This window comes from Hyaena hyaena, unplaced genomic scaffold, assembly GCF_003009895.1.
Source record: "Hyaena hyaena isolate Hyena2069 unplaced genomic scaffold, ASM300989v1 scaffold_2, whole genome shotgun sequence".
Lineage (NCBI taxonomy): Eukaryota > Metazoa > Chordata > Mammalia > Carnivora > Hyaenidae > Hyaena > Hyaena hyaena.
In genome coordinates, this window is record NW_024080634.1 from 8,389,226 (window position 1) to 8,404,704 (window position 15,479).

Genomic DNA, 15,479 nt, shown 5'->3' on the forward strand with positions numbered 1-15,479 from the left:
AAATGAATTTTGGGTGCTTTTGGCTTTTGTCTGCATTTGAGTTTCTCCCCCAGTATGAATCGCCCGTGTACTTCAATTACACACATACATACAGGTCCCCCTGTAGCAGCCCACTCCCCGTAATTTGTCCCTAGGCCCACATTTTCACTCTCCCCCCAAACCGTGCCACGACAGACCATCTTTCCTCTGGGGCCTCCACGATTGGCATGTCTTCATATGAGGCGCCGGGGTCTGAGACTTAGTCCTCTGAGTAACCCGCATTTGAAAGGCCAGCCTGAGCCCCTGACAAGCCCAGGGAATGACACGTGCTTACTGCTTCTGCACGTTAACAAACTGAAGCTTGTCTGATTTGTTTGCATTATTAAAAAATTATCCTCCACCCTTTCAGGATGTCTGAATTGATGTCCATTCAAGCATTCTTCTCATTCAGTTCTCATTGCTCACAATGAGTTGTTTAAAGGAAAAGATTAACTTTTTGTAGGGACAGATCCTAGAAAATATGCCTTGGGGGTCTGCCTCAGTTGGCTGAGGATCTAACTCTTGATTTCCGGGTCGTGAGTTTTAGCACCGCACTAGGCTACAGAGATTAGTTAAAAAATTAAAGAGGGGCACCTGGGTGGCTCTGTCGGTTAAGCGTCGACTTCGGCTCAGATCATGATCTTCTGGTTTGTGGGTTCGAGCCCCGCGTCGGGCTCTGTGCTGACAGCTCAGAGCCTGGAGCCTGTCTTCAGATTCTGTGTATCCCTCTCGGACATTGTCTCTCAGAAATAAATAAAACATTAAAATTTTTTTTTTTGTCTCTCACATTGTCTCTCAGAAATAAATAAAACATTAAAAAAATTTTTTTTTAATTAAAGAATATGCCTCAAAGTGGCTTGCTTTTTCATAAAATAAGGTGGGGGTTCATTTTTCCAGAGAAGGATGATGCTTAAGGCAAGTAGGATTAGAAGTACTTCCAATCCAACTTTTTACAGAGCAGATTAATCTCTTAGCTATCTTCCCATAAGTAAAAAACAAAACCAACCCTGTTGTACTACTGTTTAGAGAAACGAATACATCTCTTTAATTATTTGCAAGGAGTTCAGAACTGAGGGCATCTTTCTGTGACTGTAAACAATGATCAGTTCCTAGGGGTGGTGAGGGTTGAGTCGTACAAATGGACGTGGCAAGATGGGTTAGGGGGTCAAAACTCTTAATTTTCTTCACATTGGTGTTTAGAGACCCCACTTAAAAAAAATTTTTTTTTTTTAAAATGTTTTACTTATTTCTAGGAGAGAGAGAGAGACAGCATGAGCAGGGGAGGGTCAGAGAGAGAGGGAGTCACAGACTCTGAAACAGGCTCCAGGCTCTGAGCTGTCAGCACAGAGCCCGACGCGGGGCTCAAACCCACGAATCGCGAGATCATGACCCAAGCGAAAGCTGGACGCTTAACCGACTAAGCCACCCAGGCGCCCCAAAAAAATTTTTTTTAAATGTTTATTTTTGGGAGAGAAACTTAGCAGGGAAAAGGTAGAGAGGGAGACAGAATCTGAAGCCGGCTCCAGGCTCTGAGCTGTCAGCAGAGCCTGATGCAGGGATTGAACTCAAAAATGGGGAGATGGTGACCTGAGCTGAAGTCAGAGGTTTAAATGACTTCACTGATGGGAGCCACGCAGGCGCCCGGAGACCACTTTTAACTGCTACGAACAGACAGGTGCTAGAGAAATTCTGGTACAATAAAATTAGATCAAGTATCCCTACACAGGGAGAGAATGTTTCCAGTTCAGTGCTTAGATTTACATACCCTAACCTTGTGCTGTCCATACTTAGAACCCAGAGGCAAATGGGTCTTTTCTGGCTCCAGGCCCTCCAAGGAGTAATGACCACGGAGAACTGGGGACCATGGCTCCCGGGCCCTGCCCACTCGCCCTCCCGTGGGCGTCCCTTCATCCCAAGTCAACATCCTTCCACTGATACTGTTCACCGAAGGGGTCACACTTCACCACTACCTATGCGGTCTGCACAAAATGGCCACTCCTGTGGGACAGTCTTGGCAGAGGTGTGATCCCTTGGGACTCCTCTTTCTAGAGCATTCCTGCCCCCCACTATTCATTCCAGGGCAAAATAAAATGTCAAGTGTCAAGAGGTTTAGTCTTTTTCCAGATCTCCCCTTGTTCACTGGTAACCTTGGCTTGGTGCTTTCTCTGCTGTGTCCACACTTGCCAACTCAGTGCCGGGTCCAACACCACCTCTGAGCACCGTTTAGGTGGCCAAGCCCAAGTACGACGTACATGAAAGCAAGTCTCAAAATATGCCAACACTAACCGTACTAGATGCAGTTCTAGCTCATTTAGTACAAGCTTATTCATACAAAGACCAAATAATTAAGTATTTAGTTTGCTTCAGAGGACACTCGTCTGTTTGTTCATTATTAAACCACTTTAGGCCAAAGGATCTTCAAAGAACACTGTACATGTGGGGCGCCTGGGTGGCTTAGTCGGTTAAGCGTCTGACTTTCGCTTAGGTCATGATCTCGCGGTTCGTGGGTTCGAGCCCCGCGTTGGGCTCTGTGCGGACTGCCAGCTCAGAGCCTGGAGCCTGTTTCAGCCTGTGACTCCCTCTCTCTCTCCTAGAAATAAAACATTAAAAAAAAAAAACAACATTGTACATGTTCATGTATTACAAAAAATAAATATTCCACTTTCAAATTTTAAGAAAACTTTGGGAACAAATGTGGAAATTCTTGGGACTAAAACGTAAGTCAGAAGTTAATTTATATGCTTCAAGAAATTCTTTCATAACTGAATTTTTATTGGTTGTTCTGAGGATCGGCACAGACAATTCAGTTTGCACACAATTCTTACCAGACATACTAAAAATCTAAACAAATCATGTAGTTGCGGTTCTTTTCTAAGTTATTCCAGTGACTGTCCAGCTTAAAAATTGGAGTCAAATTTCCCTTAACAGCATATCAAGTACCGATATCTTCAAATGCTGATATGCTGTTACACTGTTAATTAACTCCCATTAACTCACAATTCAGTATCATATACACTACACACTCCAATGTTCAATCTCGCACAGCACATTCACAAGTTTACTAGGAAAGTGGACGAGGACGCCAAGATGTTACAGAGTGCACAAATTCTGACAGGGAGAGCCAGGATCAAGGAGTGGTTTTCTTTAGGAAACAATTCTACCAAAAACAACAAGGGAATAGAAGTATTTAAAATGTTCCAGACATATTAAATGCACGACTGACTCCAAATTGCCATTTAGTATGCTTGGTATTACAGGATATAAAAACTACCCCATCTATGGAATGTTAAGCTGACACCCAAGACGATCAAAGCCTCCCATATTCAATATCCCACTATTTTCTGGTTGTACCAAAAAATAAACAACCAGCAAATGATTTCACCTCTTAAAAAAAAGCATTTACACTTAAAAAATGGGATGAGGTGGGATTCCCTCCTTCTTAAAAATGTTTCTAGAGCTACTAAAAAACTTGCATTTACAAAATAGTTGATAAAAATATTCCTCTGGATTGTACAAGAAGGGACACAGGGACCACTGAGAAGACATGGGATGTGGTATTAATCAGACTTGGCTTCTTTCTCTCCTGCTTCCTCAGAGGCCAGACTCTGCAAACCAAAGAAAAAACAATGATCAAGTATTTGATTTGTGTCACCGTTAATGATCTCGGAGATCTTTAAAATTGCATACAACATTGTTTTACTTCTATATAATTATTAGATCTTGAAAATACACGTGACCCTCATTGTACATAGATTCTGTATTTGTAAATTTGCCTCTTCACTACAATTTATTTGTTAAGTGCAAAATCAATACTCACAGTGCTTCCATGAACTTAAAAATTTCTTTGCAGTGCCTTCCCAGCAGGAGTGATTGTTTCAGTTCTAAACAGGAGCCTTTTTTGCAGTTTGTTTTGCGCCATACATCTTACTTTTTTTGTGTGCTTCTTAATGTTGATCGGACAAATTTAATACTATCCACTATGGCTAAGTGCAAGAAGGCTGGGACATGCCTTATGGAGAAAATACGTACGCTGGGTAGCTTCACTCAGGCCGGAGTTCCAGCACTGTTTCTAGGGGCGCAAAGCCGATGTATCAACAACACGTATTCAACAGAAACACGTAAGGTTATGCATCAACTGTTTGATGGAAATATGGTCAGAGTGCAGCTAAGAATCTAACGTCGTATTTCCTCCATGCGCAACCGTTCAGGATTCATACAACCTTCTAGAAGACAACCACCATGAAGAGCAAGAATCAAATGTAGTGGTAACATGTAATGGAGAACCAAATTCCTTCCTTACAGCTGGACTAATAATCTCATCTTAACATCACCGGGTATTTGATGTGTGGTCAGAACTATGAATTAAAAGTAAATTGTGGTACAGATTTCACAAGTTAGAAATAAGAGGTTTGTTGTTTTAAGATTTGATCTAATAGATGTTTTTAAAATACCCTAAATTATTTTATCTTTCTATGTTTAACCAATAACAATAAACAAAACGCTTGGCTTCAGAAAAACTACTTACTGAAACCTGTAGCCCAATTAAGAAACAGCGTCTTCTCCTGGCTTAACAGGGTAACGATAAATGACACCAAGTCTTTTTATTTGCTTGATCTAAGCTATCATTTAGTCCTAAGTAGCCACTTTTAAGAAAAAAAACTTCTTTATATGAAATGAAAGTGGGAAAAATGTGCCAAATGAGGAATGGATTCAAGACATTTTGAAGCAATATCCCAAATATAAAAACAAGACAACAGTTCTATAGATAGCAATTAAAAAAAAAAAAAAAAAGCCTAGAAGATTTGTCTAAACAAAAGTTTCAAAATATATGAAAGAAAAATGAGTGTTACACCACTGGTAAAATTAAATCTTAAAAATTAACTCATGGAAGTAATTACATTAATGAACCCTATGTACAATATACATGAATTTGTTACTGGTGAAATTCTGAGCATGTTAAAATTTCTTGTTCATCTCTTTAAAAAAAGAAGCCATCTACCTATAGGTTTTCAAGTATCATCTAATTAATAAAAGCCATCTGTCTATTCACTTGAAGTTACTATACAAACCTTTGTTAGCATTATGAAAAATAAAGACAGAAATAAAAGCAGTCTTATCCTCTACATAAAAACATACAATGGATTATCTACGGTTCAGACAGAGTCCAAATCAACAACACACAACACTTCTGACCTCCTCGGTTTTAGTTTCTCCATTTTCTGCAGGTAAGTCTTCTTTTGTTTCCTGGTTAGCCACTTCGGCCTGTTTTCCCTTTGCTCCCCTTTTCCCCTTTGTTTGTACTTTTTTGTCTGAAGATTTATCCTAGGATACAATAAGAGTTATGTTTTAAGTATAAACTTGGCACTGACATTTTCTCGGTCTCTACAGGGCTAGTATCCCCAACAGTTACAACGTCAGTCCTCTGTCACACATCAGCCTGAGATCCAAAGACACATCGTTTACAGAAGACACTGTAAGGCCAGTACCCCTCGTCAGGACAAGATTGCGTGCTAAGAGCTGTGATAGTACGGGCGTTAGACTTCCGTTCCCTAAACCTGAAGCTGACCTGCACCACTCCTCCGCCTTCACTATAGCCAGCCACTATTCTCTTAAGAGTTCCATATGACCAAACAAAGGGGGGAATCTCTTTCCACTGTAACCCTAACCATCCCCAAAGTTCTTTTAAGCCTGAATAGTAATTAAATTGTCACATATCCACTGTCCTGACAAGGTGTGCACCCTCACAGTAAGACCATTCACCTGAAAACAGCACCATGTTGTGTGGTCAGGTTGACTATCCTGCTACAGCTAATCCCTTGACATCATACAATGAGTAGCTAAAAGGATCAATTTTGAGTTTATCGTTTTCATTTAGATGTTTGAAGAATTTGAAAAACACAGGTATTAGTATGATGACAAAAGAGGTTCAAAATGTAAGCCGCTTTCAATATTAAGCACTGTTTTTGGATACCCTCCATCAACGGGGAAAAAGAAGTTTAAATCTTGACATCTATTCCCTGTAAACGAAGAATGAAGCAAGAGCTAAATTAAGTTAGGTCACCAGGGAGTTATATAAAAGACCCCAGCAGTACTGACCAATACTTGAGTTAAACAGTCACAAAGACATGCAGCTAGATCAAACAAGTTCAATGCTAAGATGGAGGGAAAACCAGTGTAATGTATTCTAAACCAATGATGGCATCCCATATATAAAGATAGCATAACAGCCACTAATAATACACTTATGAGGAGTGCCTGAGTGTCTTAGATAAGTGTCTGACTTCAGCTCATGATCTTGCAGTTTATGAGTTCGAGGCCTGCACTGGGCTCTGCATGCACAGTGCAGAGCCTGCTTGAGATTCTGCCTCCCTCGCCCTCTCTAAGTAAGTAAATAAACTTTAAAGACTCAGTTCCCTTGTTAGGTGTCAACATTCATGTAAAGGAAAAATAATTAAAGATTTTTTAAAAATTAAAAAACTATAATGAAAACATACTTAGGACAGCAGTGCTCATATACGGGTACCGTAAAGTGTCATGATGACTTCTGTACTTAAAGAACCATTCTTCTGTAATCTGAGGTTTTTAGATTTTGTAATTTTGTAAGCACTCATTAATTTTGTAAGCACTATGGCACTAACATAAAAATGTAAAAAGTTTAGAAGTGAAAATAAAATACACAACAATAACCTGGACTGAATACCACTTTTAATTCCCTATAGTAAGACAGATGAAACAAAATAAATCCATGTTTTCCTAACTTGTGTTTCAACCCTCAAAATAATTGAGGATTTCACTCAAGTCGTAGGCACATAGTGGCAGACGCAAACTCTGCAAACAGGGTGCTGGGGTGGCTGGGTGCCTCAGTTGGTTAAATGTCTGACTTCATTCAGCTCAGGTCATGATCTCGAAGTTTGTTGAGTTCAAGCCTCATGTCGAGCTCTGTACTGACAGCTCAGAGCCTGGATTCTTGTCTCCCTTTCTCTCTGCCCCTCCCCCACTCACATTCTTGTCTCTCTCTCAAAAATAAATAAAAACAGAAGTACGCCTACACTGTAATCGACACATCAAAATATTTACCTTCTGGTAAGGCTTTATATCAGATTAGCTCTGCAAAACGTATTATAGAAACTGAATGAACGCATTATAGAAACTGAAGTAAAACTAAGCCCTCCACCGCAGTTTTCCTTTGGCAACACGGAACTGACAAATTGTTCCTCAAGGAAGACTTACATGTTGGCCTCTCATTGAGAGAAAAAAGGTGATTACACCTGATGTCCCAAACCCAACTGAGGGGAAAAACATGAACGTCTCCATCAAAAATAAGTAAAATGTGTAGAGTAAATCGAAATACAGGATAAGGAAAGGAAGAAAAACCCAAGAGGAAAACATTCATACTACCCAGCCAATTGGTTTATTTAAAATACACAAAAGAACCAAAGATGGGCAGTAACAGTACACAGCCCCTTTCACCATCATGCAACAAAATCTTTTTTTTTTTTTTGCATACACGTGAAGTTCTTGGGCTACTCTAACTTTTTATACAAAGATGTGCTGCTTTATCTTCTGGTGTGAAATATACTAAGTACTATGCATACACCTTCCTGAAATACTTAAAAAAAAAAAACTTTCTATTGCAAAAGTTAGCATTTTTCTCAGTTCTGCACAACGTTTAAACAACAAAATGGAAGCAAAACCTTTGTGCAATGTTTAGCTTCCGTGTATACTCTCAGAAAAGGGGTCTAACCCCAAACTCTCACTTAAGTTTTGAGTGAGCAGAAAGGAATCACACCACGAACTCCCCCCGACCCCCACCCCAGGACCCTGACAATTCGGCAGAGGGCCTCTTAGATGCTCCCCCCACCCCGCCCCGAATCTGAGTTTGCATGTATTTGGCTCTCCAGACTTCAATTTTCGAGCACGCACACAGTCAAGAACAACTTCACTCGGAAGACCTTCAGTGTGAACAACCCGATCGTGAACCTACTCCACGGAAACTATAACGCTGTCTAGAACTAACTCGAGAGTTTCTCGGGGAAAACGACGTAGTGTACACACAGCTGCCCCCGACCCCCTCCAGCCCACAGCCAAACACACCCCGTGAGCCCTACGCACACGATCCCCCGCACCGGGGCTTGAGGACTTCGCACACAGAACCCTGGCGCCCCCTTCTCCAGGTCGCGCTTCCGGCTCCGAGGCCGCCGGCCCACGGGCACGCACAGGCGCGCATCCACCGGGCAGCGCGCAAAACCGAGCCCCTGCGGGAGCCAAACTACGAGCACTTCCACTCATCCTGAGCCCTGGATGCTGAGCACAGCGAACGTTACGCCCCCCGGAACCGGTAGGACCGGATCCATCGCCGCTTACCCAGGCCCGGAGGGGGGCGGGGGGGCGCGGAATTGGTCGCTGCTATTAATTACAAAACTTAAATAAGAAAATAGGCCATTTCCACTCTGCATGCAAGTATGAGACCCGACCATGCTGAGGCTTTCAAAGTCAAGATCTCGGTCACTAACAATGTCCCATGACCTCAGAGTCGCCGCCGGGGGCTTTTTATTAACAGGGGGTCACGCGTCCAGGTGCGCGGCGGCGTTCCGAGCACACCGCGGGGGCCCTCACTTTGAAACCTACCTTTCCCGCCGCCTTTTTGGGCTTCGCTTCCACTTTCGCAGGAGCGGGTTTCTGAAAGGCAAAGGCAGCACTGAGTGTCTCCGCCGGGCACGACCCCGCGGGAGAGACACGCGTACGGGGCTCGCGGTACTTACAGCTGACAACCTCGCCGACCGCCTCTTGGGCTTTGGGAGAGAAAAGGAAAAGGGGGAAGGAGTGAGCGGGGCGGCGCGCCCGGGCCCCACCCCCGGCCCCGCCGCGGGCGCTTACCTCCTCCTTCGCCGCCCCCTCGGCGGAGCTGACCTGCGGAAGGAAGCACACGGCCGAGTGGGCGCAGCCCGCAAACAAAAGTGCCCGCGCGCCCCGCGCCCGCCCGCGAGAACAATGCCCGCTCGCGTGACGTCAGCGGCTTCCCGCCGCCGCGTTCGAATCTCCCACCCGGCTCTTCGGCCGCCGAACGTTCCAGAACATTGAGCCCGGGAGGCGGCCGTCGCCGCCGCCGCGGCGCGCGCGCGCGCCCCGCTCGCTAGCCCGCCCGCCACGGGCGCCGGGCCGCCTGCCGGGCCCTGCGCCGCCGCGGGCGAGGCGGGACCTGGTCGTCGCGGGGCGCCGCGGCGGGCCGGGCGGCGGAGGGCGCGCGTGCGGGACGCCGCTCACCTTCCTCTTGGGCATCGTGGCGGCGGGGCGGGCGCGTGCCGGGTGCCTGCGGGCCGCCGCGCGCCGAGAGCCTTCGCGAAGCTGGGCTGCCTGGCCGCTGCCGCTCCTCCCGCCGCCCGAGCTGCTGCGACCCGCGGCGGGGGCGGTGGGAGAACCGGATGGAACCGGATTGGGAGCCCGCCCCCTCCTCCCCCCGCGTCCCCCGGCCGCGGGCTCCCCCTCCCCGCCGGCCGGGCCGCCCCCCGCCCCCGCCCATTGGCTGTGAGGCCCACCGCGCCGCGGCCCGCGCCCGGAATAGGTGAGGCGGGCCGTCACTCGACCACTGCGCCCCGCCCCCGCTCCCGGCGCCCCCACCCCCGCCCGCCGTCTCGCGGGGCCCCAGACCCTGGCGGGGGGGGCGGGGCCCCAGAGGCCGCTCTCACCTCACGGTAGTTTGTTTGAAGCCGAGCCGCAAAGTGCGGTCTGCGCGCGGATTGGCGGAGCCCCGCCACGTGATCGCCGGTGACCCCACCCACAACCTCCCTGGTTACCTGGGCTCTCCCGGCGCCTAGAGAGCCTCAGGCACTGGGTCCGTCCCTTCTAGGGAGAATTGAGATGGGACATTTATAGTCAGTCTAGTAGACTGGGAGGGGAGAGACGATGGACTTAAGTACGAGCCAATTTCTCCCTCCTCGGTCAGCAAGAAGGGTATTCCGTGGGCCCCACTTCCACAGGCCTTCGGAAAGCGCGTCCCAGTGCGCAGGCGCCGGAGGGGAGGTCGTGGGAAGGAACGCCAGCGCGCGGGCTCAGCTCCCCAGGCCATTGCGCAGGCGCGGGCCTTGGCGACGTCCCTGGGCTTGCGGCTGCCGAAGGCCGGCCTCTTCTGCTCGGTTCCCTGGGATCAGCTCTTCCTGTGTTGCTTTCTTTAGATCATCTCTTCCTAGAGGGGCCGGGGCCTCCACCGTCCCCAGGACGTGCCCTCCCTCTCGCAGACTCCTGGACCGGCCAATCCCTCTTTCCCTGAAGTGAAGCGGAAAGCACGCCCCCCGCCCCTCCACCCCCATTTTTAACCAGTTGCTCACCTAAGCACCTTTTTTTTAATGTTTTATTTATTTCTAGGAGAGAGAGAGAGAGACGGCGTGAGCAGGGGAGGGTCAGAGAGAGAGGGAGTCACAGACTCCGAAACAGGCTCCAGGCTCTGAGCTGGCAGTCAGCACAGAGCCCGACGCGGGGCTCGAACCCACGAACCGCGAGATCATGACCTAAGCGAAAGTCGGACGCTTAACCGACTAAGCCACCCAGGCGCCATAAAAATTACATTTAGAAGGACGGATTGAGTGACGTTACAAGTTTTTAGTCAAAATTGTCAGCCGGAATTCTTGGAAAGAAAGAAATGTTGGAGTACTGTCCCTCCAAAAGATAGGAAACAGATCGAATGTTCTTCATTTGAGGGGCCTGGTTAAACTATGGCACCTTCACGTGATCAATAGTGAGTTACAACAAAGAAGAATGACCCAGCTCTTTATAGAGGAAGTGAATTTTGCAAACCACTAGTCCGACCACGTACCTCCTGATTTCAATGACTACCGCCTTCCCTTCTCCTTCAAGAACGTCTGAGTCCTAGAGTGGCTTATAAAGTCCCCTGCAATTTGGCCCAGTTCAGTGATTTTCACAGATGCTCCTTCTGTTTCATCTTCTTCTCAAACAGGCCGGGCACCCCCTGCCTCAGGGCCTCGCCACCCTGCCGTTCTCTCTGCCTGGAATGCAAGGCCTCAGACCGGTGTGGCTCTCTTCCCAATTCGGGTCTTGGAGCAGATTATATCCTCTCAATTAGGGCCTGTCCTGACCTTTCCGTTTAAAATTGCAACTCCCCATCTCTGTGCTCTGCATTATTTTTCTACACGGTGTCTATTGAGTATATAACAATGTTGGATATAAAGCTATACGTTCGTTATGCAGCTCAGGAAGAATTCTCTAGAAAACGGTGCCAAGAATTGCCTCTGTGGAGAACAACTAGCAGCAAGGTGAGATTAAAATTTATCCTTTTCTCTTTATTTCCCAGTTCCCATCTGCATTACAAAAACAAAACAAAACAAAAAAACATCGGGGAGCACCTGCGTTTGCGGCACAGACACGTTCAGAGCACCTGCAGTGTGCCAGGCATTATGTTAGGCTCTGGGTAGAGAGGACATGGAGGGTAAGGACTCTGGGTATAGTTTAAAGGAGAGCAAGGCACCTAGATCGTTCTAGCAGGGGAAAGGGGAAGCCCCAGGCAGGGGACCAGCACAGTCCAGGATATGCAGACTTACTAGAATGGGATGGTCCTCCAGGCCTCCTAAGTGGCAGTGATGGACACATGGAGAAGGCAGGGACAATTAGAGAAAAGAGGCAAAAAAAAAAAAAAAAAAGGCAAACTGCAAAAAGCATTTGAGGCCAGAATGAGTTTGGCCATTATCCAAGGAGACACTGCAAGGTCTTTGGAAGGGAATGGTGGGCTGAGATCTCATGAACTTTCTCCCATGAGAATTAAAGATGCACTAGGCCAGAGGTGACAAACTGGTGGCCTACAGATGTTTTCTTTGGACCAGGTTGTTGTTGTTTTGTTGTTTAATTGGCCCAGATAAGAACGTGAAGGAACAAGAACTCAATAGGAACACCATTTGGCAGTATCTCTTAAAGGTAAGCAAGCACTCCGTGCCTCAGTAATTCCACTCCTAGAAATCCACCCAACAAAATTGCTTACATCCATTCACCAGAAGACATGACGTACGATATTCATAGGCCCAGCTGGTAGCAACCGAAATGGCCATCAGCAGGAGAGTGGAGGAATGGATGGAAGACTACAGCGAAGACCAAGAGTTACCTACAACCACACACAACAAGTCGGGGAATCTCACAGACACAATGTCAAAAGAGACATGCAGATCCCAAAGAATGCATACAGTGTGATTCCAGTTACACAACGTCCAGAGGGCAGGGAAGTGAATCTAGTCCATTAGGAGTCAGGAAGCTAGTTTCCAAGTAAGGGTGGAGTGAGGAGCCACTGACTGGAAGAGAGACACTGGTCATGTTCTGTTTTTTGGTCTGGATGTTGATTTCTTGATCTGGATGTCCTGTTGACTTTATGAATATTAATTGAGCTGTGCCCTTAGTATATATATTTCTGCATACATATCAACAAAAGTTTTAAAGATTTTTTTTAAAGGAACATGTCAAAATCAGATGCTTTCATGTACAGATTCAGCTCTCCACCTTCCCCTGGCCTCGTTTGTGTGTGCATTCCATGGGATGCACTTGACCTTGTAACTTGTAAAGAGGCACTGTGTCCGGTTTGCTAGGGTCCCAACCCTGCTGATTTTTCACACCCGTATTTCCTGCCTGGCCTCTGACGGTGTTTCTGTCCATGATGCCTATGAGTAAGACACCACTTTTTTTTTTTTTAATGTTTGTTTATTTTTGAGAGAGAGTGAGAGAGCATGAGCAGGGCAGGGGCAGAGACAGAGGGAGACACAGAATCAAAAGCAGGCTCTGAGCTGCCAGCGCAGAGCCCAATGCGGGGCTCAAACTCACGAACTGTGAAATCGTGACCTGAGCCAAAGTCGGACACTTAACCGACTGAGCCACCCAGGTGCCCCAGACACCACTTTTTATATGTCCATTTATTTTTGAAAGAAATATTTATGTGGTTCAACACACAAAGGGCTCAAATTTATTTCCAGAGAAGCCCCTGTTCTGCGCTTGTGCCGCTAGGTACCTAGTTCTCCCAGGGAGAAACCAATGCTGCTGCTGCTTGTGTATCCTTCTAGAAATATTTTGTGCATATACAGGCAGATGAATTCTATTCTTTCTGTCCCCCACACCTTGCTTTTCCACTCTGTTTGGCACCTTGCATTTTTCACTTAATGCAGTCTGTTTCCATTTAGCACTTATGAGTGTCTTCCTTCTTTTCATTACTGAATCATATCGTACTGTATGGATGTACCAAACATTTTCAAACTAATTCTCTGCTGACCTGACGTTCAAATAGTGCCCAGTCTTTCGATCCTTCAAGGGATGCTGCAGTGTATAACCATGTCTGGAAAGCTGGTCCCACTTGTTGCTAAACCTAAACACACACCCAACACAGGCACTGAAACTGGGCAGCGCTGGATCAAAAGTGGGAATCGGGCATCTCACTTCAGCTCGGGTCATGATCTCAAGGTTGGTGAGTTCAAGTCCCACATCAGGTGCGCTCGAGCCCCTTTTCAGGTGAACATGAGCCCCACTTTGAGTAAAACATGAACCCCTGGTGAGCCCTCCACCTCTCTCTGCCCCTTGCTCACTTGTGCCCCCTTTCTCTCAAAAAAAAAAAAAAGTGGGAATCTATGCTGAATGATCCAGAATGTCGGATAATCATATGAAAACACAAAATTTTAAAACATTCCTTGAAACCCTCAAGATCTTTGTATACAAGTGTCCTCTCCACTACTTCCCCCTGGGGTCCATGTGCCCCACTTCAGAAAATCATGCATTGATGCCTCCTGGAAGATGGTGCAGAGGTGATTGAGGAGTTCTAGAGAGGGGAATCGTGAGGCTACTCTAAGGCAGTACTGCTGGTGATAGGCAGGGTTCCGAGGAACGGAGTGGGTGAAATCAGTAACAGCAAGCAGGTTGCCTACGTGTCAGGCGTCCTAGGGAGATAGCAGCAAACACAAGAGCCAAGTGTCTGTCCTCACAAGGCTTTCATTCCAGAGGAAGTACAGTCAAGAAGTAAGCAAGATGCTTTCACATAGTGATGGTGCCTTGAAGGAAGAAAAAGTGTCGCAATATAGAACCTGGTAGAGGTTTGCCCAATGGGGCTACTGTAGACAGGACAGTCAGACAGGGGCCTCTCAGGGGGCAAGTGAAGGGTAAGATGTCCTGGGCCTTTGGCGGCTCTGAAGGAGAAGGCTTCTGGACAGAGGAGGCCGCTAGTAGATCTGGACAAAGATCGACCTTGGGGTATTTGAAGAAGGGAAACATGGTTAGAGAAAAAGGCAGTGGCCAGGAAGTGCAAGGCAGTGAGGATGCGATGACAGGCTGTAATGGGGAATTGATGTCATTGGTCTGGACTCCAAGTAGAGGTGCGGTCGGACTGAGAGGTATCATGTCAAGTCAGGCTGCTGTTGCAAGAAGGCCTAGCAGATGAGATATTATGAAGGAGTCGAGCCAACGAATGTTGCCTGTGGGGAAGATCGGTGGAAGGAAGGATTTGGGATATATTTTGGTGGGGGGAACTGACAGGGTTCTTCACTAAACTGGGTGCGAAGGAGAGGAGAGAGACTTTTGGCTATGTGTAATAGAAACCCAAATTAGCATAAGAATAAAGAAATGGAAGATCTTCTACTGTAGAATGTTCTGGACTGGTGGATTCAGCAGCTTAATGTGTTATCACAGTCCCAGGTTCTTTTCTCCTATTTGTTGTGCCTCTTTCCAAATTGGCTTCATTTTCAGTTGACAGTGGAAATCCACGCGTCACATCCAGATTTATGACATCTAGAAAAAGAAGGCTCCTTCCCCAACCCCCCAGAATTCCTTACTCGATTGCCTTTACTTGTTGGCCAGAATTGGGTCACAGGCAAGGGGAATGGGACACCTCTAGAGCAAATCAGACCCGTCTTGGAATTGGGGGTAGGGCCAGGAGTGCAGGGAGTGGATACCTGAACAAAATCAGGGTTCTGTCAGGAATGACAAAGAGGGCAGTGGGCTGAGAGTCAGGTGGGTCCACTAGGCTGTATGGACGGGGGCCATTGCCCAGGTAGGGATGAAAGAAGAGGTGTGCAGGGGTGTGGAGGGGTCATGTGGGGATTGTAAAGTGCCCACTACCTCGACCATTAGGATGTCACCGATTGTCCTGATGGAGGAGTTTCAGTGAGAGGTAAGGCAGAAACTAGACTGAAGTAGAAAGTAGAGGGGAGGGGAGGAGCTCAAACAGCTCCGCCACCCGCTGTGTCATCCTGGATTGTAGTGTGTCTCTGGAAGCCCAGTCTCTGGGCCAGTGTGTCCAGGGAGTGAAGACCCATAAACTGGGGTAGGAATGAGACAAGCCTGTGAGGAAGAGAAGGTGAGGGAGATGATGGTGGGAACACTGAATGCCTGCTGTTCACCACCCTATTGGAATCCAATCTGCGGCGGAAGGGTGAGATGCAAGGGTTGCAAAGAAGAGCAAAAATCTAAGGGCCCCTATAGAGCTTTTGATG

At 47.0% G+C, this 15,479-nt stretch overlaps 1 protein-coding gene across 3 annotated transcripts; it reads right to left on the reverse strand.

Annotated features, from left to right (window-relative positions):
• Window positions 1-2,772: 2,772 nt before the first annotated feature.
• On the reverse strand, window positions 2,773-9,558 carry HMGN1 (high mobility group nucleosome binding domain 1). 3 transcript variants are annotated; one of them, XM_039229137.1, is made up of 6 exons: window positions 9,283-9,454; window positions 8,896-8,928; window positions 8,781-8,810; window positions 8,647-8,697; window positions 5,212-5,340; window positions 2,777-3,623 (listed from the first exon to the last, which is right to left on the reverse strand). In XM_039229137.1, exons 1-6 carry the CDS (start codon window positions 9,295-9,297, stop codon window positions 3,576-3,578), a joined length of 306 nt encoding a protein of 101 aa, XP_039085068.1. In that variant the 5' UTR covers window positions 9,298-9,454; the 3' UTR covers window positions 2,777-3,575. The 3 variants fall into 3 exon arrangements, with proteins under 3 accessions (XP_039085077.1, XP_039085068.1, XP_039085060.1); XM_039229146.1 differs by lacking the exon at window positions 8,781-8,810 and having other exon boundaries at window positions 2,773-3,623; window positions 9,283-9,458; XM_039229129.1 differs by lacking the exons at window positions 2,777-3,623; window positions 8,781-8,810 and having other exon boundaries at window positions 5,299-5,340; window positions 9,283-9,558.
• Between the last annotated feature and the right edge of the window lie 5,921 nt (window positions 9,559-15,479).